General features: G+C 45.7%; 1 protein-coding gene across 2 annotated transcripts in view; it reads left to right on the forward strand.

Annotated features, from left to right (window-relative positions):
- Positions 1-3,387: 3,387 nt before the first annotated feature.
- thbs2a (thrombospondin 2a) overlaps positions 3,388-27,969 on the forward strand; it is a 76,494-nt gene continuing 51,912 nt past the window's right edge. The window contains exons 1-7 of one of the 2 annotated variants that reach the window (XM_041217559.1): positions 3,391-3,546; positions 3,716-3,902; positions 4,086-4,163; positions 4,331-4,884; positions 5,148-5,226; positions 20,274-20,470; positions 20,644-20,784. In XM_041217559.1, the coding sequence (XP_041073493.1) occupies positions 4,091-4,163; positions 4,331-4,884; positions 5,148-5,226; positions 20,274-20,470; positions 20,644-20,784 (1,044 nt within the window). In that variant the 5' untranslated portion in view covers positions 3,391-3,546; positions 3,716-3,902; positions 4,086-4,090. Of the gene's footprint in view, positions 3,547-3,715; positions 3,903-4,085; positions 4,164-4,330; positions 4,885-5,147; positions 5,227-20,273; positions 20,471-20,643; positions 20,785-27,969 lie in introns of both variants that reach the window. The other variant, XM_041217549.1, reaches the window with a different exon arrangement.

Consider the following 27,969-nt stretch of genomic DNA (forward strand, 5'->3'; position numbering starts at 1 on the left):
TCCAAAATTTCATGACGCTTTGAGTGAAGAAATTTCTTCTCATCTCCATCCTAAGTTTCTCCTGAATTCCTTTTCAGATTTATTAGTGACTGTCTTGTGTTTAGGGCCCCGAGTTCTGGTCTCCCCCACAAGTGGAAATATCTTCTCCATTTTTACCCTATCAAATCCTTTCAGAATTTTAAAGACTTTGATTAGGTCAATTCTCAGACTACTCTTTTTTTAGCAGGTTTGGAACTCTTTCTCTCTCTGCCAAGTTAACAAAAACAAGTCTGCATAACTCTTAACCCAGTTCATTGCAGGCAGAGTGCAAAACTGCCCAATAATTCAGAACAAATTGGCACTAAGCTAACAATGTACCTCGTAAAGAAAGCTCATGTGGGAAATATAAAATCCACACTGGCACAGCAGGAGATGGGCTGCTAGGGTGTGCTGCTAGGAATGCACTTAGGGAAGATTGTTCACCTGACCTGTGCAGTACCTGATCTGGGAATCCTTTGGTGCTGGCATTGGGTGCCAAAAGTCGAAAATTGTCGAATTCCTCAGCCCTGATGTTCCATACTTTGATAAATAGAACATGTTGTCTTCCACTCCCCCCCACAACAGACATTACAGAAATATGAAAGTGGGAGGAAGTTTCAGCTCATGCAATATGTAGAACATTGTCTGGATGCAGCAACTGCGTCATGGTTGCGTAGAAAATGGTGCATTCCAGACCTGTTGTGTCACTTGAGTCAAGAGCAGAAAACATTCTGTTTGTCTCCCAAAAAAAAAATTAACTCCTTGAATTGAGCAATTCTGGCTCGACTGCTGATCTCTTTGTGAATAAGCAGTTGCATGCTCACCTTTAGTCACCATTAGAATCAAGTGAAGCATAGATATTGGCATGTGCTCACTGGGCCGAATGGCCTCCTCTGCATTGTATGTTCTCTGGCTAAGTTAGGCTCACCATAAGAGAACATTTCCCAATGTAATGGCTTCACTCAGTGATGCTAAAAATGTTAGAGGACATAACACAGGGCAAGCAGGAATAGAAAGGAGTCCCATCATATGGTCCACTCTCAAATCAAAGTTACTGCATTCAAAATATCTGATAATATTTTAATGTTAAATTCACACATTGATGTGTTATTTACATTGCTTAATTCAGATGCTTCAGTGAATTAATGTGTTTAAGCACCAACAAAAAAGAACTTTGAATTATAAACAGTGGGCTGCAGAGTGGAAGGAATTCTTCTACATACACTAGATTAGGGTAGACACTGAAGCCTGGATTTGCAGTTAGAGATATTATTGGACCATTTATTGAACAGTATTATTTCTTCCTACTAACAATACTTTGCGCTATGGTCAGTGGAGGTGTTAATCCAGTGGAGGTGTTAATCGAGTGGAGGTGCTAATTGAGTAGATGAGCTAACCCAATGGTGGTGTCAACCTAGCAGCTGTGTTAATCCACTGGAGGTGTTAACCAAGTGGCTGAGTTAATCCAGTGGAGATGCTAATCCAGTAGATGAGTTAACCCAGTGGAAATGCTAGTCTTGTGGGTGAGTTAATCCTGTTGAGGTGTGAACCCATTTAAAGTGAGGGCCAATATGTCTCAGAAGTACTGTGAACAGCTTTGGTCCCCTATCTAAAGAAAGATACACTGGCATTGGAGGCAGCCCAGAGAAGGTCCACTAGGTTGATCCTGAGTATGAAAGGATATTCTTATGAGGAGAGGTTGAGTAAATTGGGCCTGTACTCAATGGAGTTTAGAAGAATGAGAGGTGACCTTATTGAAACATATAAGATTCTTAGGGGGCTTGACAAGGTAGATGCTGAGAGGTTGTTTCCCCTTGTGGGAGAGTCTAGGACCAGAGAGCATAATCTCAGAGTAAGTTGGGGGGTGGCATTTAATACAGAGATGAGGAAGAATTTCTTCTCTCAGAGGGTAGTGAATCTGTGGAATTCTTTATCACAGAGGGCTGTAGAGGCTGGGTCGTTAAGTATATTCAAGGCTGAGATAGACAGATTTTTAATCAGTAAAGGAATCAAGGGTTATGGGGGAAAGGCAGGAAAGTGGTGCAGAGGATTATCTGATCAACCACGATCTCACTGAATGGCTGCGCAGACTCGATGGGCCGAATGGCCTACTTCTCCAACTAACGTCTTATGGTCTAAGTGATGCTGCAGGAACGGATCAAGCAACTGCTGTCCAATAACACTTCCTCGCAGCACATTCCGAGGTTTAAAGCTGCTTTTACCGTATCTGCACAAGTGGCCACATTTCTCTGGGCAATACTTACAGGGGCACATTTGCTGCTAGCGATGAAAAAAAAAAATCTGACAGATTTGATGAGAATGTCGGTCCGAGTACATGGTCCATCTGAGCGACTCCTCATCACAATCCATTGTCAGCAATGCACGCAGAACAGCGGAGGGGAGAGCAGGCAATGCAGTCTCTTCAAGCTAACTTGCCTGCGCTCGGCGACTATTACGTTAACAGAGATTCCCTGTATACCAAGCACAAATCTGTTTTCATATATTACATGAATAACCCACTTTAGCGGCGTGTACACATTCATAATGAATGTTAATGCGTAAATCATTTTTTCGCTTGTAAAGCGGGATATTGAAAACTTGGCTGTGACCCTGGGACCAGCCTCCAACACTAACCGGGCACAGAAACTTTTGAAGGTAGAAAAAAAAGTGTTTAAATATCTTGCAAGGCAGTTTCATTCAGCTGGGCAAAAATTAAATGCACTTGGGAACAAATAGATTTGTTTTTAACCAAAAAAAATGCTAAAGTATATGTGTGTGTGTGTGTGTGTGTGTGTTCATACATGTGGAGTTATCTCTCCCATTAAGCCGACTGTTAAATAAATCACTTGGGCGAAGGGGAGAGTTCAATTTAAACTTGCGATGCCTCCCTGCCCTCCTCTCCACCTGAGAAGGGGCTGGAGTTCTCTACAATCCGGCGCGGGTCCTTTTTTTCTCTCTCTCTCTCTGTCTCTGTTACTTAAGTTCCAATATCCAACATTCATGTCAGAATGTGTGTGTCTGCCCTTCACACGCGAGGGGCTGCTCACTCCTCCCAGCTCTGGTCCACACCGTGAAAGGGTGGTCGGTTTCCAGACGAGGAGGGGAGGGGGGGGGGGGGGGGCGGTGGGGGGAGTGGATACAGAAGGAAGTGGGGGTGAGGGGTGAGTAACAGGGAGGCTGTAACCCAGGTTGTACCCGCAGGTAGGTGGTGCAAACAGGGGAAGCTGTGGGTTGTGCATGAGGCGCACGGGCTGGGCGGGGAGGGTTATGTAACTGCCCTGAAAGACTGAATGAGGCAGCACTTCCTCTCCGGGTGATTGACAGCACCCTCCATCAAGTGTATATATAAAGGACAGGGTGAGGTGCGGTCCACTATTTCAAGTTGCTACACAAAGGCAGCGCCTCACGATTTGTCACCCCAGAGCGCAGAACTGGGGAACCAAGTCCCTGACACACTCCCTACACTGAGAGCAGAGCTGCACTCTAAAACTGGACAAATTGCTGCTTCTTAAGAAGATCCGACGCCAGGTGAGACAGTTACATTTTTACTTCGTTACTATATAGACACAAATTAATGTTACACGCAACAGTTTAAGAAAAAATAAAACTTTGTTTTATTTCCAATTTTTTGCCCAGTTAAATGAAACTTCCTTGCAAACATTAAATCAGGTCTCTGCACATTTTTTTTTGCCTTCAGAAGTTTCTGTCCGCAGTTAATGCAGGAGGCTGGATATAGCTGTGAGTCACAGCCAAATACGAGCGAACTGTTAAACGACTTCTGCAGCTCGTTTTCGGTGCGAAATTGAAGTTGGATCACTGTCACAGTCTCTGTCATTCACCAAAAAAAAAGTTTCAAAGCACAAAATAATACAGAAATCTCTTAAGTAAGGAGTTGTTTCAGATGTTCATATTCATTTTAATGTGCAATTCTTGAGTATATGAGGATGAAATATTGAAGCAGGCTTGTCAGCGGGGGGACCGGTTTGTGGGGCTCCCGATTTGTCCGCTCTGATTGCTTGTTAATCCGGCTTTAAACCGCTGAAGATCCGCTGTTCTCTTCTTCCCAGGACTGATGTTGTGGAGGAATGGACTGTGGTGGCTGCTGCCTGTGTTGCTGGCACTGGGAGCCAGGAGTCAATCCCTCGGTAAGGAACAACTCCGTGTTACAGCACATTCGTTGACAAGTGTCATTCCTCTGTCTATAGTAACCTCTATAGCACCGCTAGTCAGTCAGGTTAACTCTCTGATTATCTGCTGTCGTTGGATCGTTTTAATAGTTTTCTTTCCCCCTCCCCTCCCCGTTGTCTTTCAGCTGTTGCCCGGGAAGAGGAGGCTGTCTTCGACCTGTTCGCGATCAGCAATGTGAACAGACAGACTACAGGAGTGAAGCTATTTCGAGGTCCCGACCCCAGCACTCCGGCTTTCCGCTTCTCCAGGTTTGACAAGATTCCCGCAGCCACGGGCGAGAAGCTGCAGGAGATCATCAGACTCATGCAGTACAATGAGGGCTTCATCCTGATGGCTAACCTGAGGCAGGACAGGAGGAGCCGGGGTACCTTACTGGCCATCGAGGGCCCTGGCTACAAATCCCAGCTGGAGATCATATCCAACGGCCTGGACAACACTCTGGACTTTCAGTACTCGGCGGATCAGTCCCAGAACCTGGTCTCCTTCCAGGATGTGGACATTGCCGATTCCCACTGGAAGAATATCACCATCCACGTGAATGGGGAGAATGCTTACCTGTATGTGGGCTGTGAGCTTGCAGACAGCTTCATCCTCGATGACCCTTTTTACGAGCAACTGAGTGCAACCAACAGCAAACTGTATGTGGCCAAAGGACTAACACCAGCGAAGAACTTCAAGGTAGGTTAGTCCCCTAGGGGACTAGCAGAGTTAGTAACAAACCAGAAGTCAGATTATCGATTGCAATCCAGTAATGATAACGAATGAGTAATTAATAATGAATTCTGTTAATTAGACAGGATGAATGTGTCCGCTATTCAATAATTACAAGTATTTTATCTGATACTTTCCAAAACGATGTTAATGTCACAAGTGACCAGTTTGGATTTTCACAACCTAGTCCTGATCGGTATAGATTAATGGTGTTGCTATTTTGTCCTCAGGGCTTCTTGCAGAATGTCCGCTTTGTATTTGGTACTTCCATGGTGGATATTCTCCGAAAAAAAGGTTGCCTCCAAACAGGTAAGGTTGAATTTTCAGTCCACTTCTAAGACCTGTTTGGTGACGGTGGTTTTCAATTGGTTTGCAGTTTGACCTTGTTCTGCTCTGAAATATCAGAGATGACACAGAAGATTCTGAAGGGTAGGAAAGGGTAAATAGTGAAAGGTTGTTTCCCTGGCTGGGGGGATGTAGAATGCGGGGCTCTCAGGATAAGGGGACCCATCATGAAGAGAAAATTCCTCACTCAGCGGGTTGTGAATCTTTGGGATTCTTGACTCCAGAGGGCTGTGGATGCCCCATCAATGAACACATTTAAGGCTGAGATAGATTTTTGGTCTCTCAGGCAAGCAAGGGATATGGGGAGCAGGCGCGAAAGAAGTTGAAGCCTAAGATCAGCCATGAGCGTATTGAATGGTGGAGCAGGCTCTACACCTGCTCCTATTTCTTATGTTCTTATAAGACATAACCTCAAAAAGGAAATTGTTCTGCACTTCTCATTAATCACGGAGGCCAGTACCCAGTAATGTTTAAGGTGGTTGTTACACGGGCGTAACTGGAAGCGTAGTCTGCTGTCGGATTGAGTGGAGCCTTTTTACCCTGCTCACACTTACAAAGCTGACAGCTGCTGCCATAGAACAACAATAATCACATATTTAATTCCATTCCACAAACAAAGGGATTTGGAGCATGCTTTAACATTGGGGTTATTTTGAAAAGTGTGCGGAACTAAAGAAAGGAAACTGCTACCTCCAGATCGGAATGAATGAACGTTATCAAAGGATTCACTTACTTAAGTCACTTGAGAAGAGATGTTTGAATTGTTACTTTTTGTTTGAAGGCATGATGGTTTGACGGTTGCAGAGAACTCGATTGGAATAGTATTTGACAAACATATGTGCTAACTGGATCATTTATATCAAAATTTTTGCCAAAATATTAATGGCAGAATATAATGATACTACATGTATGTATTGTAGAAAACTACAGCTATTGTAAGTGTACAACTTGAGAATAATCTCCACAGCCACAATAGCTTTGCTTCGATCTCAATAAGGGAAATATTTTCAGCCATAGATGGTGGGATAATCAAAGATCAATAATGGGATGGGAGGAGAGAACAATGTGGAGGTCAGAGACATAAATGTTGCTTTTCAGTTCACTCAGCTCATATAGGTCCTTGAACAGGAGCTAGCTTGGGCTTATTTCACCTACCAGCTCTTATAATGAGGAGCTCATTCATCAAACTTCCCACTGGCTCAGGAATTAGGCCATTTATTATTATTTTTTAAACTGGTTTAACCATTCCCTGCGCTAGGTGGCAGACAACTCCATAAAGACAAAGCAACATGCTGCAGATATTAGAAGTCTGAAGTTGAAACATCTGTGGCACTGGAGGGTAGAGTTAATGTTTCAGGTCCGTTTTTGATGAATGGTCATCGACTTGAAACACTGCCCTTCTGTTTTTCACTCTGACGATGCTATCTGACTTGTTGAATGTTTCCAGCATTCTTGGCATTAAGTAGCTCATGAATAGCTCAAACCATCATTAGTTTCTAAAAATGTCTGATTGCTCGTTTCAGATGGGTGTCATTGCAAAAACTTGAACCTTGTTGCCCATCAGGGATTTTTTTTCTTTCCCCAATGTGGACAAACTTAATTTCCTCTATTCAGAGGAACACACAGCACTGAGGAGACCTTTTGGCCCATCCTGTCTGTACCGGCTCTTTGAAAGAGTCATCCAATTGGTCTCATTCTCCTGCACTTTCCCCATAGTCGTGGAATCATTTTAGAAACAGCTGAATACTTTGAGAAGGGGCTGGATATTCTTCCAAGTTCAGAGGCTGGGAATTCTGCGATGAGTAACTCGCCTCCTGACTCCCCAAAGCCTGTCCACCATCGACAAGGCACAATTCAGGAGTGCGATGGAATGCTCTCCACCTGCCAGTATGAGTTTGGCTCCAACAACACTCAAGAAACTCAATATCATCCAAGACAAAGCAGCCGACATGATCGGCACCCCATCCACCACCCTAAACATTCACTCCCTCTTCCACCGACAAACAGTGGCAGCAGTGTGTACCATATGCAAGATGCACAGCAGCAACTCACCAAGGTTCCTTCTACAGCACCTTCCAAACCCATGACTACCCCAGAGGGACAAGGGCAGCATGGGAAACATCACCACCGCAAGTTCCCCCCAAGCCACGCACCATCCTGACTCAGAAATATACCACTGTTGCTGGGTCAAAAACCTAGGACTCCCTGCCTAACAGCACTGTAGGTATACCTACACCAGATGGACTGCAATGATTCAAGAACAGTGAGTGACTCATCACTACCTGCACAAGGGCATTTAGGGGTGGGCAACAAGTGCTGGCCTTGGCTCACATTCCATGAAGGAATAAAAATAATGGTTGAATTACCTTAGCCTATATATCTATATTGTCGATTTGTGATTAGAAATGTTTAGCCTTGTATATCCTCGTGGGCCACGTTATTATTGTAGAGTTCACTAAGTTTGATGTCAAGATAGGGAGGGGTCAGGCAGAGACTATCCCCCAGGCTCAGAGCCAAATGGCCTACACCTTTAAAGTATTGTGAAATTTTTTGATGGATTTCGCAGGGTCTCCCAGGAGAACAAGCCACCTTAGAGATGGAATAAAAACAGGAAGTGCTGGGAAAACTCAGCAGGTCTGGGAGCATCTTTGGAGAGAGAAACAGAGTTAATGTTTCGAGTCAAATATGACTCTTCTTCGCTTTAGAGATGGTTTGGGGTATGTCAAAGGTGCAGTAATACTCAGTTTATAATCTCAACAGAATTCATTAAGTGCGCAACACCCTTAAAACAAATTCCTAGCTTTCTATTGTTCTCTGCAGAAGAAATATGTTTTTGTTTCCTTACAATATCATTGAAAAGGTTCCCGTTTGTAAAACTACAGTACCGTTTGATGCTGTTTTTTTCTGGTTCAATATCACCGATTTGCTGTATCTGTGTCTGTATTAGTTATATTTCTGCTAAATTCGCTACAGTAAAAGGAGCAGACAGTGTGATGCAGATCAGGGAGATAAAATCAGAAGTACCAACTGCCTCCAGATATCCTCAAGGACTTTAAATGTTTTATTTTTCTTGTGAAACCCTTGTGACATCTGACTTAAAACACTTGGAGCAGCAAGTCTGTATTACCAAGAACCTGCTCTAGGTAGGCACCAGCAAAAGGTCCTCAGTCAAAACAAATTATAGCAAGTAGCTGTTAGACAGGAAATATAAAGAACTAGATTCAAAGATATTGATACCAGCTTGAGGCTCAGGTAATGTTCTTGAACCATTCAAACTGGACCCTCCTGGATTACGATTCACTCAAGCAACTCAGTGGAGCACAAGATCTAAGGTCAAATCTTGCAGGATTTCGGCACTTGCAGCAGAAATTTGCAAAGGAACATAGATAGATAAAGTAAATGGGCAAAAACTGTGGCAAACAGAGATCAACACAGGGAAGTATGAGGTCCTCAATTTTGGCCCTGAGAAAGATATATAAGGTCAGGCAGCAGTGGTGGAGAGAGAAGCAGAGTTAACGTTTCAGGTTGATGACCTGTTGTCAGAACTCTTAGGTCATCAACCTTTGCCTCTCTCTCCACAGATGCTGTCTGACCTACTGATCATTTCCAGAATTTTCTGTTTTTAGGAATATAAGAACAGTAGGCCATTCAGCCCCTCGAGCCTGATCCACTCATTCAACTAGATTATGGCTGACCGTCTCTGATCTGATTATTTCAGACGCCCAGTATCTGCAGTACTTTGCTTTCGGAAAGTTAGGTCAGAGTATTTTCTAAAAAGAGAAGTGGGGAAATGTAGAGAAACAGAGATTTTAGGAGTCCAAGTACAGATATGATTTAAAGCTAATGGACAGGTACAAAACTGTAATGAAATGGCTAATGGAACGTTAGCCTTCATCTTAAGTGGGCTGGAATACAAAGGAGTGGAGGTTGTACTGTAGTTTGTACAAAGTTAAGGTTAGACCACTGCTGGACTACTGCATTCATTTTTGGGTGCTGTACCTCAGGCAGGATATACTGACCATAGAGGGGGGAACAGCACAGGTTTACCAGAATGATATTGGGGCTGCCATTTGTTAATAAGCAGATTGCAATCATTGTGTAGAATCCTACGACTTTCCCAATCTCAGGGCCTGTGTGAAAATCCCTTACATTAGCAGCTGAGTAACTTAATGAATTGTATCAGTCTGTGCCTGGTGCTCATAAGTTTATTTCCCTTTCTGTCACTGGTGTTATTTTTTTCTTTCATGCTCTTTTCTTTCTTCAGTGGTTGTATTTTGCCATGCTTTCCCTTCTCCTGTTTTCCCTATTGATTTAATGATTCTAGTGCCCCAATTCCTAATCCAGAGATTTGACCTCAAGGTCTTCAGTGCAGGACTGAGGGAACCCTGCACTGCCAGAGATACTGTTTTGCGAGTGAGATGGTAAATCGCCTGCCTTCTCAGTTGGACATAAAAAATTCCTGAGCACTATTTTAGAGAAGAGCAGGGGAGTTGGGAAGTATTTAATAGAAGATGATAAACAGTTGGAAGATTGCTGTGAAGGAGAGCTGAGGCCAGAATATTAGACGTTCTGCTAGGAGCTAGCTAATGGGAAGAGAGCATGATTGATATTCTGGAAAGAAAAGATCAAATGGGCTATAGGGCCTTCTTGATTCAACCCATCTTGCAATCTTGTATTTTCTATTTTCTCCTGATGCACATTTGTTGACAGCACTAGTAGCACCAATCTTACCTAAGATCACAAACTGAGCTCAACCCCTAAGGTCAAACCAGGAAATGTTCTGGTCTGAACAGTTCAGTCCTCGTTGGATGGTGCACTTAGTAACTGAACTCAGTGTCATTGCTGGAACTCACCGAAAACAAGAAGGTTCAAACCACCACCCATAGGCAGTAATTACACTGCTCTGCCTGAGCGTTACTGCCAGAACCCCATCAGGCACATATGCAAATGAAAGAGACACCAGTTGTTGCCAACAATTACTCAGTGTCATTCTTTGCGGATATCAACAGCAGTTGGCATTCAGCTTGTGTCTCAGCTGTGGAGCCCAGAGATGCTTCACACTGCAAATTGGATCGCGTGCTCACCACACTTGCTGGAAGTGGAGCTGTTCTTGTGGCAGTGTGGTTCATGAGGCTGTTCGTAAGTTCCAGTGATGGAGCTCATGCCAGGAAGAGAACAAAGCTGTTTTGTTTGTTTGCACTGTGCCATACCAGCCTCTCTGCCTGATGGAAGATGAGCTGCTTCAGTTCAAAAGGTTAATAAAAGGAAATTGCTGCCATTACAGGAGGGAAAGCCCATTGGGGATGTCTATCACAATGAGACCCTTTCTCCCAACCAAGTACTGACTCACGTCACAAGGTTATCTCCAATACAGTGAGCTTTTACTTTTTGGCAGTCATCTCCTGTGCAGAACCTTGTCAAATGCCTTTTTGCCTTTTACAAGTCCATATAGACAGCATCCACGGACACTCCCCTATCCACTGTGTTAGTGATGTCCTCAAAAATCTACTAGATGGGTCAGACATGGCCTATGTGTCACAAATCCAGGCTCAGAATACAGTAAAGAACCAAGCCAAATACAAAAAGTACCATAGAGAACTCAAAGATAAACAAGAAGGGAGAAGATAGTACACAAGAATAGATTAGTAGGTAACTTAAAAGGGAACTCAAAAATTCTTTTAGAAATAGTAAAAGGATGGTCAGGTGAGGCCAATTAGGGACCAAAAAGAGATTGATCTTCTGATGGAGGCCAAGGGGAAGACTGAGGTACCAACTGAGTTCCTCGTATCTGTCTTCTTTGAGGAAGATGCTGCCAGTGTCATAGTAAAGGAGGAGGTAGAAGAAAATTGGACAGGATAAAAATCGATAAAGAGGATGTACTTAAAAGACTGGAAGTACTCAAGGTAGAAAAGTCACCTGGTCAAGACGGGATATATCCTCGGTGGGAGAGGAAAATAAAAGTTGAAGGAGATGGAAGCTCTCTCCACAATCTTCCAAATCATCCTTAAATTTGGGAGCAGTGCCAGATGACTAGAAGATTGCAGTATAGCACTGCTACCAGTGAATATGCTGCTGCACTGGACAGAGGGAGGCGACATGGGCATTAAAGGGATTTCATGATAAATTTGTGAGAAATGTGTTTGGAAACAGTGAAATTAAATACATTCTGATCAGGGAATTCTGAAGCATTGAGAGCAGTGTGATAGAATTGTTTTGTCTGTGACACATTCTAAATGAAAAAAAAATTAAAATCTTAACAGATTCTCCAAAGCTCATTCAGCATTAACACAATCCTAATTTCCATAAACGTTAGGATAATTTTGGGAAAAGTGCAGGAGGGGATCCGATATTCGAGAATGCAGAGTTTGAGTTCTGGCTCAATGGAATTTCTACATTCACATATGCACTGCAAGATGCACAGCAGAAACTCACCAAGGCTCCTTAGACTACACCTTCCAAACCCACGACCACTACCATCTAGAAGGACAAGGGTAGCAGATACATGGGAAAACCACCACCTGGAAGTTCACCTCCAAGGCACTTGCCATCCTGACTTGAAACTATATCGTCGTTCCTTCACTGTATCTGGGTCAAACTCCTGGCACTCCTCCCTAACAGCATTATGGCTGTACCTACACCATAGGGACTGCAGTGGTTCAAGAAGGCAATTCACCACCACCACCTTCTCAAGGGCATTGAGGGATGGGCAATAAATGCTGACCTGGCCAGCAATGCCCACATCCCATAAATGAATTTTAAAAAATGCCAGGTACCAGGACAGGAGGACACAGGTTTCAGGTTGTGAAAGGCTTGCCTAAGTGAGATTCCAGGAAGCATGTGCTTGCACAGAGCATACGCATCAACTGAAATGATTGGCATGGCTATCGAGATACTGGACTCAATCTTAGAAGCAGCTAGATGCTGTAATGGGAAGACCAGAAAGATGGGAGTAAATTTAACACTGCTGCCAGGAGTAACTTATTAACTCAAAGACTGATCAACATCACAATGGTCCTCTAGCTAGGTTACAGGGAGCAAAGTTCAATCAGGATCCAATAGATGAACTACTGGTAATGTGTGAATTTGATCTTCATGATGGAGAAGTTGGACTGGCATTGTCTTTTTTTTATTCATTCATGGGATGTGGGCGTCGCTGGCTAGGCCAGCATTTATTGCCCATCCCTAATTGCCCTCCAAGCTATTTGCCATCCTGACTTGAAACATTTAAGAGCCAACCACATTGCTGTGGTCTGGAGTCACATGGCGAAGGCAGCAGATTTCCCTCCCTAAAGGGCATTAGTGAGCCAGATGGGTTTTTACACAATCAACAATGGTTTCATGGTCATCATTAGACTTTTAATTCCAGATTTTTATTGAATTCAAATTCCACCATCTGCTGTGGCGGGATTCAAACAAGAGCATTACTCTGGGTCTCTGGATTACTAGTCTAGCAACAATACCACTACACCATTGCCTCCCCTATCATCTTGTAAATGCACTGAGCCTACCTAGTGAACACACTAGGCTTCAATCCATTGCAACAAGTTATGAATTTCAAGTTATACCCTTGTATACACATGGAACTTTCCTCCAGTATATATGGAACTCTGTCCAGTAATGGAGGCCTTCTGAGGGAAAATTCAGCAAAGCTGTGCTCTTGGAGACAGAAATACATGTTGGAGATAGGGGTATAATGATAGGAGGCCTAATTCTCTGAATGGTGCTCCCAAATAGCGAGACTTTGATCCAAGAGCGTAGTGTCCCTGAATTAGCCATTTGGTATTAAACTCCTTGATGCATTAACTGCTGTTCAGTGGAAAAAAACATTGTTTGCCAAACAGTAACATAACAGTTGCCCAAATAGGTATGAGTAACAGGTAGCCTTGTGAGTAGCAATATCTAATCCTTGTGGGGTGTAATACAGACTGGTGTTTCCTTAATGCCCCATTCAGAAGACAATCTTAAATGCCCCCCACTAACCTTCATATGAAGCCCAGGTTTTTTTTTGGTGGGATTGGAGTAGATGCCTTTACCACTTGGAGAGCGATTTCCTCTGTTTAAACCAAACCTACTCTTTATAAACCAGTTTACAATTTAATTTCAAGTACAACAAAAAGGTATATTCTCCTAAACTGATATTGTGATGTTATCATTATCCCGGGATATTGTGATGTTATCAATCCCCCAGCTTATCATTTGGATATACCTAGAAATAGAAGTTACAACATAGAAACTGACCAGTAGATTAAACTTGTCCATGTTCGATTAAATAGGTCCAAACACATTTACTCATCCAGCTTCCATATCCTTTCCACCCTTTTTTCTGCATCCACCTGGCCAATCTTACCTTCAGTGTTGACAAATACCCAGAGTTTCTTCAGTGCTGTACAAGTTCCACGGCCTTAAGCCAGAAACCAGTCTGCATTGGAGTCCCAAGCTTGGAGATGCTCTGAAAAAATTCCGGGGCAATGGTTCCCCTTCCATCATTAACCCTGGAAGTAAATTCCACATCCTCAGAACTTTGCCTTTAAAGTTTTCTGAGCCAACCTCTCACCTTTAGTTTTGTGTCTATGGTGATTCATTCTACACCCTTCAACAACTGGAAATGGCGTGCTTCTTAGCTACCCTGTCGAATTCTACCATATTGTCACAGACTTTGCAATGTTCGAATAAAAAAGATCCATGCTCATGTTTCGATTTCTCATGAATCTTATAAAACTCTTGTATTATAATTCCCCCAGATTATCATTGTGATAGTCACATATGTGATGCAGTAAATGGACTGGATTTTGACCAGGGATGATCACTTCCATTTTAGTCCATGTGTATGTGCAGCATTCCCTAGCCACCTGCATTGGCATCAGTCTAGCTAATCAAACCCATGCATGAGACTCCTCCCACGTGATGACACCCTTACCGCACATGTGCACTGCACATGGTCTTCCAAAATCAACTCGCTGCCAATCTGCTTGGTACATCCTGTCTGCTAGTCCTAAATTCCATCGCATCGGAAATCAATTCTTACCTGAACTCACAAGTGTTAGCATTGCGCCTTATCCGAACTCCTGAGTGTTAGCACTGTTATCTGAATACATAAATTCCTGAATGTTAGTGGTGTGCATTGTCTTAACTCCTGAGTGTTATCTTGTTAATTAAACTACGTTGTGTCATTAAGCAGTCTATTAATAATTCCCCACGGTCTCATTGCGTTAAGTGCATTCCTTCAGCATATTATTGTAAGATTTACATTACTTCAGAGTATCATTATGATATTAGAATTCCCTGGAGTATTTGTGTTATATTACCTTGGGGGAAAAGTATTATTGTGATATTTTCAATTCCTGCAATTGCAATATTATCAATTTCCCCAAGTATCATTGTTCTTCTTGCAAAGTTGATGTTTCCTGGCTTTTTTAAAAATCTGGGTATATCCAGTTGCTATCACAGACACAAACCTTTTTCAGCCATCTGATCTACTCCCATTGAAGATGCAGCTCTGGGATGTTACAGAGAGAGAGAGAAAATAAGCCATTTTTCAGGTGCGATATTGGACATTAGGTGCCTCCATTTGTACAATACAATTCTTTCAATATTACGGCAAACCTAATGAAGGCCGGAGGAACAGGAATTGGATAGATTTTTGCAGGAAGAAGCTGTAGCTCTCGTACCAATGAACTGGCATTGTAAAATCTACCGGAATGTGAACAGGACAAGGTAAGAGGGCAACATGCAGAGAATGGCAAATGAAGAGAAAGATCTGGATATGGAGGTGGATTTAATGAAAGGGAAACATTAATGAGGTGCGCAGTAGTGGGGGAATACAACTGTTTCTGTTCAAAATGAATGGAGTTCCTAAGATACTGGAACCAACAACTTTGAAATTGACATTAATGCACATGGATAATAGCTATTGGTCTTCTGGTCAATCTCGGTGGCTGCCGGTTTTAACTCCGGACATTGCAAGCTGTGGAGATTGTATTATCAATTCCTTATTGCAATTTTACCAATTCGCCAGTGTATTTTTGTGATATTATCAATTAACATGGAAAAGTAAGAAACAGGAGCTGGAGTAGGCCTTTCGGTCCCTTGAGCCTAGTCCAACATTCAATATGATCACGGCTGATCTTCGACCTCAAATCCCCATTCCTGCACTATCCCCTTGTCCCTTAATTCCCTTCGTATCCAAAACTCTGTTGACACCTGTCTTGAATATATTCAATGATCGAGCATCAACAAATGATAACAGAAGATGATTGACGCGATGCTGGAGTCAGAAAAAGGATGGAGATAGCCAGAAATAATTTTGAGAAGATGAAAGATGTGTTGACAACAAGAAAACTCAAGCTTGTAACAATGAAAAAACTCGTAAGATGCTGCATTCTATCGACCTTCCTGTAAACCACAGAACCTGAACAATAAAGACCTTTGAAATAAAATAAAGGCCCTTGAAATGTGGATGCTAAGATGTAAGTTTAAAATTCAATATACCGACCACAGGGTCTATGAGAGGAAATTACAAAAGCAAAAAGAACTCTTAAGAGTGACATCCAGAAAGGAGAATTTCAGTATTTCCACCATTTGGTCAGAGCTGAAAAGTTAGAGAGATCTCTCCTAGAGGACAAAGTGGAGGTCAGCAGAAAGAGGGTCAATGCGTTCCAGTGGGTGTGTGAGGATGGCGCAAGATAGACAAGTATGACATACCATGACAGCAGATCTTCTGATAGGAGTAGCTATAAACAGAGGCAGAGAGAATATCCACAGCCTTTGCCAAAGATGCATAATTCTTTGATTGAAGACATTTCTTTTGTCTTAGTGCTAAATTGTGAGACTCCAGAGTATAGTTATGATATTATCATTCCCTATAGTATCATTGCGAAATTATCATTCTGACATTAATAATTCACCAGATTATCATTGTGACATTACCAATTTCCTTAGAGTTATATTGAGATATCATCTCCCAAGATAACATTAAAATATTATCATTCCTTGTTTGTATCATTCTGTTATCAACAATTCTCCAGAATACCAATGTCATTCCCCAGAGAGTTACTGTCAGATTATCATTCGTCAGAGTTATCATTGTGACATTCTCAACCTATCAAAGTATCATTGAGATATTGACAATTCCCCAGAATGCCATTGCAGTATTATTGTTATTTATATTATATTATTGGGATAATATCAGTTTCCTTAGCATGCAGAAAAGAAAAATATGAAAATCAGTGCTCATCAGTTTACACTTTGACTTCCCTGACTTTATTTGTCTAAATTCCTTTTTATTGTGTTGAGAAAATGTCATTGGTAAAACAAGTGTTAGGGCCCAGTGCAAGTCGATGAGAAACAACAGCAATGTCTACACTTAACACAGATTGCAGGACCCATAAGGACATGAGAATATAAGAAATAACAGCAGAAGTAGACAATAGCAGCCTGTCAAGTCTGCTCCAGTATTCAATATGATCATGGCTGATCTTCAGTTTGAACTCAACTTTCTTGCCACTTTGCACATCAGTGTCAGCCCTCCTAATATAGTACTCCCCCTTCCTTCCTACCCATCTGCTCTCCAAAGCCCACCGGCACCAGCACCACCCCCCCCCCCCCCCACCCCGAGCTGGCCATCCACACAATACCCTGGACTTGCTTCGCTCTAGGATCCTTTGGATCTTCTTCTTGGCACTGGTTGTAGTCCAAGCACTGCCCATGACTGAGGTCTTGGCACTGCCAGGACTGCTGGATTTGCCAGCAAATCTGATTGGCCAGCAGCTCCCAAGGGCAGGACTTCCTCCTCGTGAGGGGCAGATTTCCCATTGTTAGCCAATTTAGCCCACCCACAGCATATTATGGATGTGAGATGGCCTTGCATGGGGTAAGTTGGCTTCCAGCCAACTTTCCTCCCAAGTTTTGGGGGCTAATGGGTGGGTGAGCCTTCTGCTCCCCTGTAAAATGCAGCCACTGGAATGGGGCATGAACCCACAAGCTCTTGACTCAGAGGTGAGTGTGCTACCAGTTGAGCCACAGCTGACAGACACAGGAATAGACATTAGCCCAGTTTTAGGTTCTACATTGGTGTCAGAGCAATGTTTGCATCACCACTTCTAGATGCCGGGGTATTATTTAGCCGGCTGCAAGCCAATTGTAAACCTACCAGGACTCATCCAGACCTGCAGGAGGGAAGATTGTTAGTAGACATTGCAAGTCATTCTGATTTTACACTTGGCCTGCAGCTTGATGTTGGAGGACCCTGTTTCTGCAGACAGCCCACAGACACTGATTTGAAAGTAGCTTCTCGCTCAGTCAGCCTAATCTCTCTGTCTGTTTTCAGCTCTAGGATAGAGCCCAGTTCTTCAATAATAAGTCAGTGACAATAATAAAGAATAAAATAATAAATAATAAAAATCTTGAGGGGACAGGGCGGTCGCTGAAAGGATGTTTCTCCTTGTGGGGCAGACTAGAACTAGGGAACACAGTTTAACAATAAGGGGTCTTCCATTTAAGACAGAGATGAGGAGAGATTTTTTCTCTCAGGGAGTCATGAGTCTGTGGAATTCTCTTCACCAGGGAGCAGTGGAGGCTGGGTCATGAATATTTTTAAGGCAGAGGTGGATAGATTCTTGACTAACAAGGGAGTCAAAAGTTGTCGGGGGTGGCAGAATGTGGAGTTGAGGTCATAATGAGATCAGCCATGATCTTATTGAATGACGGCGAAGACTCAAGGGGCCAAATAGCCTATTCCTGCTCCTAATTCATATGTTCGTATGTCAGCATTTTTTAGACCTTAACTTAATATATTAACTTGGCAGATATGGTTCATTAACCATTGGGTTAATGGATTTGCACTGTGCTGCATGTTTTTCCATTTAGCCTGTTTAAATTGGCTCCATAATCATATATGGAGAACAGAGCGAGTCATTGAGTTCACAATTACATTACATTTTATATCATCCTTCAGGAAATAAATAAAGAGGCAAGAAAAAAAAGTCTTACATTTATATCACATCTTTCACAACCTTTAGAACATCTTTACAATCAGTGAAGTACTTTAGTGAAGTGTAGTCACTGATGTGAAGTAGGTAACATAGCTGCCCAATTTACACACGGCAAGGTCCCATAAGCAGCAATATGATAATAATGACCAGATAACCTGTTCTTTAGTGATGTAGGATGAGGGATAAATGTTGGGCCAGGACACCAGGGAGAACTCCTTTATTCTTAGTTAACTAGTGCAATGGAATCTTTTACGCCTACCTGAGAGAGCCTCGGTTTAATGTCTCAACTGAAAGACAGCACAGTGGCAGGACAGCACTCTGTCAGTGATACATTGTGAGTGAATAAGGATAGATGTAGTGGAGAGAAAAGACTGAAACTGTATGAGAGAGAGAGCTGGATGTCATGTTGGGTGGACGTGAAACCTTTCTTGCTGGGATGGATTGAATGCCCTTTCTGAGCCATTTTTCTATCTTGTGGTTTCATTTTCATTCTGGTGTGGAAGCGACTCAAAAATAATAATCTTAGCAAAATAGCAATCTCCATAAATAAGGATATTGATGTAATGGTTTGGTGGTTTTCCTTCTCTGAGGGGGCTCATCAGCAATAATGTAATGTGTTGTCAGTGGCAATATTTCAGATTTAGCAGGGGGACTGAAGTGTCGAAAGGATGGTGTGTGTTGAGTTTCAAGCCGTTGGCAGTGCAGGAGTCCCCACATCTGGGCTGCGCTTCTGTAAAAGCATCTGCCATCATTTTTCCATCCTCATTACACTTTCCAGTCCCTAGCTGTGATTATTTTGGATGCACGCTGACTCTGGAATCTGTTCCCTAATGATTCTACTCCTAATGTGAGAACTTTATTTGTGAAGTTGACGGCTCTGATTGGCAATGAGGCTGTCGCCACAGATTCATCGTGCTGAGTCCATTAAAATTCTGCTGATTCGGTTCTTGAACATGTTCTGTAAAAGCAATCACCTGGCAACTGGAAAGAAAACATCAACAACTGTTGCTGGGTGGCCATTTTGAGGATTTAAAAAAAAATTCAGTCTCAAAATACGGCAAGGCAAACATTCCTTCTGCCTAATCGCCCTTGAGAAGGTGGTGGGGCACCATCTTCTTGAGCCACTGCGGTCCATGTGATGCAGGTATATCCATAGTGCTGTATCCTGTAGCAGCTGGATATAACTGAGTGGCTAACTCGAACATTTAAGGCTCAACCACACTACCTGTGGTCTGGAGTCACATCCCAGAACAAAAAAACAGTAAAAACTGGGAAATAAGAATACTGCTCTGGAATGGTCTTCCATACCTTAAAATGGAACACCAGTAAAAACTGGGAAATAAGAATACTGCTCTGGTATGATGGTCTTCCATACCTTAAAATGGAACACCAGTAAAAACTGGGAAATAAGAATACTGCTCTGGTATGATGGTCTTCCATACCTTAAAATGGAACACCAGTAAAAACTGGGAAATAAGAATACTGCTCTGGTATGATGGTCTTCCATACCTTAAAATGGAACACCAGTAAAAACTGGGAAATAAGAATACTGCTCTGGTATGATGGTCTTCCATACCTTAAAATGGAACACCAGTAAAAACTGGGAAATAAGAATACTGCTCTGGTATGATGGTCTTCCATACCTTAAAATGGAACACCAGTAAAAACTGGGAAATAACAGCACTGGTCTGAACTGTTTTGTCTTTCTGTGAGATAGGCCAGACTAGGTATGGACAGCAGGTTTCCTTTCCACTAGGGAGACCAATGGGTTTTTAACAACAATCCAATAGTTTTACAATCATTATTGATGAGACCAGTACTTGTTCGTTAATTGAATTTAGATTCCCCCTAGCTACTATGCTGGGATTTGAACTCATATCTCCAGAACATCAGTCCCAAACTCTGATTACTAATGCGGTAACATTTACCACCATGCTGCCATCACAGCCCCCAATCCAATTTTGAAAACGGCTTTAGTGCTACACGTGGTGACTATTCTGTTGTTTCATTTTCATGGCACAGCCGAGGAAACCAACAGCAAAGAAAACCAAGAGTTTGCCGGTGTCAGCCCTGCCATCAAGAGCGATTTCATCGGCCACAAAACCAATAAGGTTGTGGACTTTTGCGACCATTCCTGCAGTGATATTGGGAACATGTTTAAGGAGCTGCATGGCCTGAGGGTTCTTGTCAGCAATCTGGCCGATGGACTGGTCAAAGTGGTACGTGTCATAGACCTTAGTATTTGCTGTTTTTGAAACAAACTACACGTCACACTGTTAGCAAAAGGGGAATACAAACACCGAGGAGTATACCTCTCAGTATAGCATTGTAAAACTTAAATGCTACATGTAGATTCAATAACACTGCTATGCCTGGAAAATCTTTTTTGCAGACGGAAGAAAATGTAATCATTCGTGACATCCTGGACGATGCTTTAAAGAACTTTCAACCAGGCCAGTGCTGGCATAGTGGCCGTCTCTTTGACAACAAGGAGGAGTGGACAGTGGACAGCTGTACCAAGTGCACCTGTCAGGTGAGTCTTGCTTTCAAATACATTCTGGGCAAATGATTAGATTGTTGATATGTTACTTTGTTTTGACAGTTAATATTTTATTGTTGTAACGAGAGACATGTGACTGAAGCTGCCCATCTTGCACTCAATTTCAGACAATCACAACAATTTATACTGCAGGAGAAAAGGGTGCTGGTTGGCTGGCAAGTCGTTTGAAATTTGGCATTCTTGCATTTGTCCTGATGAGTGCAGGACGAAAAGCATCAGCAACATGTCTCTCTCTTCAGCATGATTCAAGCTTTGTACTATCCAAGTGACAGTTAATATTTTGTGCAATTTTAATTTCCTAAATTGACAAGGTGGAAATTATCCAAAGTTTGTGAAGTGCAATCACAAATGCAGTTCATACTGTAGTCAGGAAACATAACTATTTTGTATACATTTTATTCAGTCACTGCTAAGCATTTGTCAATATTGTTTTAAAATTATGTCAAAGGTATTATCACCACTGGGTCAATCCATTTAAAACACGTTTTAATGGAGCACTGTTCTCAGGAGAAAAGCGTTTAACTCAGCTCCTTTGGTGAAGGCATTCAATTCCTGCTCTGTGCTGAGCTAACTGGTCTCAGCTGAGTTCAATCATTGTCCCTGGTGTCTCTAGGCAAGGGAGGAGTGGGAGTGGAGTGGGGAAAGAAACATAGGGTTGCTGGAGAGTGTAATTGTATGGAGATTAGGTGGAGACAGAATTGGCTCAATTGTGATGCTCTCCACAGTCAAACAATCATCCAGTCCTCACCCTATGGGCTCAATCATGAAGCAGTATCACTTAGGACAAGTCTACCTAGCAAAGAGTCAACAGTCCTGGGAATGTCAGGACAATCAGAACAGAGCATGGTGCATTTTCAGCTGTGGATAAGTGACAGGATTCAATGGCATTCATGTTATCCCAATGCATTTTGCCAACCAGTGGGGAGGTGGGTGGCAGGAGAAAAGATTTGCCAAACGTATTTTTCCATAACAGCCACGTCCCTTTAAGACCATCATTGAAAGTTAAGGAGCTGTGATTCAGGAAGGCCACTTAAAGGTCCAGTACCTTAACTCACTTGTCAGAATATGACCCAGCACACAGTTTGGCGTCTAACATCCTCCGAGATCCCTTCACATTTCCTCTGTAGGATGGGACACTGGCCCTGGCCTCTAGGCTGTAAAGTACTTGATAGGAGACTAATAAAATGCAAAAAATAACAAAAAGTACAACATAACCCCTGGACTGGTTCAGGTGACTACCCCACCGCACCCACACCCCCACCTCTTTTCTAGAGAAATGATCCATAGCCTTTTCAATATTTCCTGATAGAAACAACCTCTCAGTCCTGGAATCATTCCGGTGAATCCTTTCTGCAACATCTCTAGTGCATCTATATCCTTCCAGTAATATAGAGACCAGGAGGATTCGCAGTATTCAAAGTCTAAGGTTCTTTACAAGTTTAACATAACTTCTTTGCTTTTCAATTCTGCCCTTACATGAATGAACTCCAGTGTTTTGTTAGCATTTTTAGGACCATATTAACCTGGTTCACTACTTTTAATAATCTGAATATCTGTACACAGATTCCTCTTGTAGCCAGTTAGACATTTATTTTCCAAGCAGTATGAGGCCTCTTTTTTTCTTCCAATCAATGCCCTCTGTTTTGCTGGTATAACATGACAGATATGCCTGCACCCTCCCCATACTGAGAGATCCCTGCAAGCTCCCCACACTGAGAGATCACTGCACCCTCTCCTCTCTGAGATCCCTGCACACTCTCCACTCTGAGAGATCCCTGCACACTCCCCACACTGAGAGATCACTGCACCCTCTCCACTTTGAGAGAAACCTGCACCATCTCCACTCTGAGAGATCCCTGCACCCTCTCCACTCTGAGAGAGTCCTGCACACTCCCCACACTGAGAGATCCGTGCACCCTCTCCACTCTGAGAGATTCCTGCACACACCCCACACTGAGAGATCACTGCACACTCTCCACTCTGAGAGAAACCTGCACACTCCCCACACTGAGAGATCCCTGCACCCTCTCCACTCTGAGAGAAACCTGCACCCTCTCCACTCTGAGAGATCCCTGCACCCTCTCCACTCTGAGAGATTCCTGCACCCTCTCCACTCTGAGAGATCCCTGCACCCTCTCCACCCTGAGAGATCCCTGCACCCTCTCACTCTGGGAGATCCCTGCACGCTCCCCACCCTGAGAGATCCCTGCAACCTCTCCAACCTGAGAGATTCCTGCACCCTCTTAACTCTGAGAGATCCCTGCACTCTCCCCACTCTGAGAGATCCCTGCACCCATCCCACTCTGAGAGACCCTGCACCCTCTGCACTCTGAGAGGTCCCTGCGCCCTCTCCACTCTGAGATCCCTGCACCCTCTCCACTCTGAGAGATTCCTGCACCCTCTCCATTCTGAGAGATCCCTGCACCCACTCCACCCTGAGAGATCTCTGCACACTCTCCACTCTGAGAGATCCCTGCACCCTCTCCACTCTGAGAGATCCCTGCACCCTCTCCACCCTGAGAGATCACTACACACTTTCCACTCTGAGAGATCCCTGCACCCACTCCACTCTGAGAGATCCCTGCACCCTCTCCACTCTGAGAGATCCCTGCACCCTCTCCACTCTGAGAGATCCCTGCACCCTCTCCACTCTGAGAGAGTCCTGCACCCTCTCCACCCTGAGAGATCCCTGCACCCTCTCCACCCTGAGAGATCCCTGCACCCTCCCCACACTGAGAGATCACTGCACCCTCTCCACTTTGAGAGATCACTGCATCCTCTCCACTCTGAGAGATCCCTGCACCCTCTCCACTATGAGAGATCCCTGCACCCTCCCCACTCTGAGATCCCTGCACCCTCTCCACCCTGAGAGATCCCTGCATCCTCTACACTCTGGGAGATCCCTGCATGCTCCCCACCCTGAGAGATCCCTGCAACCTCTCCAACCTGAGAGATTCCTGCACCCTCTTAACTCTGAGAGGTCCCTGAGCCCTCTCCACTCTGAAATCCCTGCACCCTCTCCACTCTGAGAGATTCCTGCACCCTCTCCATTCTGAGAGATCCCTGCACCCACTCCACCCTGAGAGATCTCTGCACACTCTCCACTCTGAGAGATCCCTGCACCCTCTCCACTCTGAGAGACCCCTGCACCCTCTCCACCCTGAGAGATCCCTGCACACTCTCCACTCTGAGAGATCCCTGCACCCACTCCACTCTGAGAGATCCCTGCACCCTCTCCACTCTGAGAGATCCCTGCACCCTCTCCACACTGAGAGATCCCTGCACCCTCTCCACCCTCTTCACTCTGAGAGATCCCTGCACCCTCTCCACTCTGACAGGTCCCTGCACCCTCCCCACTCTGAGAGATCCCTGCACCTCTCCACCCTGAGAGATCCCTGCACCCTCTCCACTCTGACAGATCCCTGCACCCACGCCACTCTGAGAGATCCTTGCACCCTCTCCACTCTGACAGATCCCTGCACCCACTCCACTCTGAGAGATCCTTGCATGCTCTCCACTCTGAGAGATCCCTGCATGCTCTCCACCCTGAGAGATCCCTGTACCCCCTGCACTCTGAGAGAACCCCACACCTTCTCCACTCTGAGAGATCCCTGCAACCTCGCCACTCTGAGAGATCACTGCACCCTCTCCACTCTGAGAGATCCCTGCACCCTCTCCACCCTGAGAAATCCCTGCACACTCTCCACTCTGAGAGATCCCTGCAACCTCTCCACCCTGAGAGATCCCTGCACCCTCCCCACTCTGAGAGATCCCTGCACCCTCTCCACTCCGACAAAGCCCTGCACCCTCCGCACTCTGAGAGATCCGGCACCCTCTCCACCCTGAGAAATCCCTGCACCCTCTCAACTGACAGATCCCCGCATGCACTCCACCCTGAGAGATCCCTGCACCCTCCCCACTCTGAGAGATCACTGCACTCTCCCCACCCAGAGAGCTCCCTGCACCCTCTCCACTCTGAGAGATCCCTGCACCCTCCCCACTCTGAGAGATCCCTGCACCCTCCCCACTGAGAGATTCCTGCACCCTCTTAACTCTGAGAGATCCCTGCACTCTCCCCACTCTGAGAGATCCCTGCACCCATCCCACTCTGAGAGACCCTGCACCCTCTGCACTCTGAGAGGTCCCTGCGCCCTCTCCACTCTGAGATCCCTGCACCCTCTCCACTCTGAGAGATTCCTGCACCCTCTCCATTCTGAGAGATCCCTGCACCCACTCCACCCTGAGAGATCTCTGCACACTCTCCACTCTGAGAGATCCCTGCACCCTCTCCACTCTGAGAGATCCCTGCACCCTCTCCACCCTGAGAGCTGCCTACACACTTTCCACTCTGAGAGATCCCTGCACCCACTCCACTCTGAGAGATCCCTGCACCCTCTCCACTCTGAGAGATCCCTGCACCCTCTCCACTCTGAGAGATCCCTGCACCCTCTCCACTCTGAGAGAGTCCTGCACCCTCTCCACCCTGAGAGATCCCTGCACCCTCTCCACCCTGAGAGATTCCTGCACACTCCCCACACTGAGAGATCACTGCACCCTCTCCACTTTGAGAGATCACTGCATCCTCTCCACTCTGAGAGATCCCTGCACCCTCTCCACTATGAGAGATCCCTGCACCCTCCCCACTCTGAGATCCCTGCACCCTCTCCACCCTGAGAGATCCCTGCATCCTCTACACTCTGGGAGATCCCTGCATGCTCCCCACCCTGAGAGATCCCTGCAACCTCTCCAACCTGAGAGATTCCTGCACCCTCTTAACTCTGAGAGGTCCCTGAGCCCTCTCCACTCTGAAATCCCTGCACCCTCTCCACTCTGAGAGATTCCTGCACCCTCTCCATTCTGAGAGATCCCTGCACCCACTCCACCCTGAGAGATCTCTGCACACTCTCCACTCTGAGAGATCCCTGCACCCTCTCCACTCTGAGAGACCCCTGCACCCTCTCCACCCTGAGAGATCCCTGCACACTCTCCACTCTGAGAGATCCCTGCACCCACTCCACTCTGAGAGATCCCTGCACCCTCTCCACTCTGAGAGATCCCTGCACCCTCTCCACACTGAGAGATCCCTGCACCCTCTCCACCCTCTTCACTCTGAGAGATCCCTGCACCCTCTCCACTCTGACAGGTCCCTGCACCCTCCCCACTCTGAGAGATCCCTGCACCTCTCCACCCTGAGAGATCCCTGCACCCTCTCCACTCTGACAGATCCCTGCACCCACTCCACTCTGAGAGATCCTTGCACCCTCTCCACTCTGACAGATCCCTGCACCCACTCCACTCTGAGAGATCCTTGCATGCTCTCCACTCTGAGAGATCCCTGCATGCTCTCCACCCTGAGAGATCCCTGTACCCCCTGCACTCTGAGAGAACCCCACACCTTCTCCACTCTGAGAGATCCCTGCAACCTCGCCACTCTGAGAGATCACTGCACCCTCTCCACTCTGAGAGATCCCTGCACCCTCTCCACCCTGAGAAATCCCTGCACACTCTCCACTCTGAGAGATCCCTGCAACCTCTCCACCCTGAGAGATCCCTGCACCCTCCCCACTCTGAGAGATCCCTGCACCCTCTCCACTCCGACAAAGACCTGCACCCTCCGCACTCTGAGAGATCCGGCACCCTCTCCACCCTGAGAAATCCCTGCACCCTCTCAACTGACAGATCCCCGCATGCACTCCACCCTGAGAGATCCCTGCACCCTCCCCACTCTGAGAGATCACTGCACTCTCCCCACCCAGAGAGCTCCCTGCACCCTCTCCACTCTGAGAGATCCCTGCATCCTCCCCACTCTGAGAGATCCCTGCACCCTCCCCACTGAGAGATTCCTGCACCCTCTTAACTCTGAGAGATCCCTGCACTCTCCCCACTCTGAGAGATCCCTGCACCCATCCCACTCTGAGAGACCCTGCACCCTCTGCACTCTGAGAGGTCCCTGCGCCCTCTCCACTCTGAGATCCCTGCACCCTCTCCACTCTGAGAGATTCCTGCACCCTCTCCATTCTGAGAGATCCCTGCACCCACTCCACCCTGAGAGATCTCTGCACACTCTCCACTCTGAGAGATCCCTGCACCCTCTCCACTCTGAGAGATCCCTGCACCCTCTCCACCCTGAGAGATCCCTACACACTTTCCACTCTGAGAGATCCCTGCACCCACTCCACTCTGAGAGATCCCTGCACCCTCTCCACTCTGAGAGATCCCTGCACCCTCTCCACTCTGAGAGATCCCTGCACCCTCTCCACTCTGAGAGAGTCCTGCACCCTCTCCACCCTGAGAGATCCCTGCACCCTCTCCACCCTGAGAGATTCCTGCACACTCCCCACACTGAGAGATCACTGCACCCTCTCCACTTTGAGAGATCACTGCATCCTCTCCACTCTGAGAGATCCCTGCACCCTCTCCACTATGAGAGATCCCTGCACCCTCCCCACTCTGAGATCCCTGCACGCTCTCCACCCTGAGAGATCCCTGCATCCTCTACACTCTGGGAGATCCCTGCATGCTCCCCACCCTGAGAGATCCCTGCAACCTCTCCAACCTGAGAGATTCCTGCACCCTCTTAACTCTGAGAGGTCCCTGAGCCCTCTCCACTCTGAAATCCCTGCACCCTCTCCACTCTGAGAGATTCCTGCACCCTCTCCAATCTGACAGATCCCTGCACCCACTCCACCCTGAGAGATCTCTGCACACTCTCCACTCTGAGAGATCCCTGCACCCTCTCCACTCTGAGAGACCCCTGCACCCTCTCCACCCTGAGAGATCCCTGCACACTCTCCACTCTGAGAGATCCCTGCACCCACTCCACTCTGAGAGATCCCTGCACCCTCTCCACTCTGAGAGATCCCTGCACCCTCTCCACACTGAGAGATCCCTGCACCCTCTCCACCCTCTTCACTCTGAGAGATCCCTGCACCCTCTCCACTCTGACAGGTCCCTGCACCCTCCCCACTCTGAGAGATCCCTGCACCTCTCCACCCTGAGAGATCCCTGCACCCTCTCCACTCTGACAGATCCCTGCACCCACTCCAATCTGAGAGATCCTTGCACCCTCTCCACTCTGACAGATCCCTGCACCCACTCCACTCTGAGAGATCCTTGCATGCTCTCCACTCTGAGAGACCCCTGCATGCTCTCCACCCT

The sequence above is a fragment of the Carcharodon carcharias genome, chromosome 2, assembly GCF_017639515.1.
Source record: "Carcharodon carcharias isolate sCarCar2 chromosome 2, sCarCar2.pri, whole genome shotgun sequence".
NCBI lineage: Eukaryota > Metazoa > Chordata > Chondrichthyes > Lamniformes > Lamnidae > Carcharodon > Carcharodon carcharias.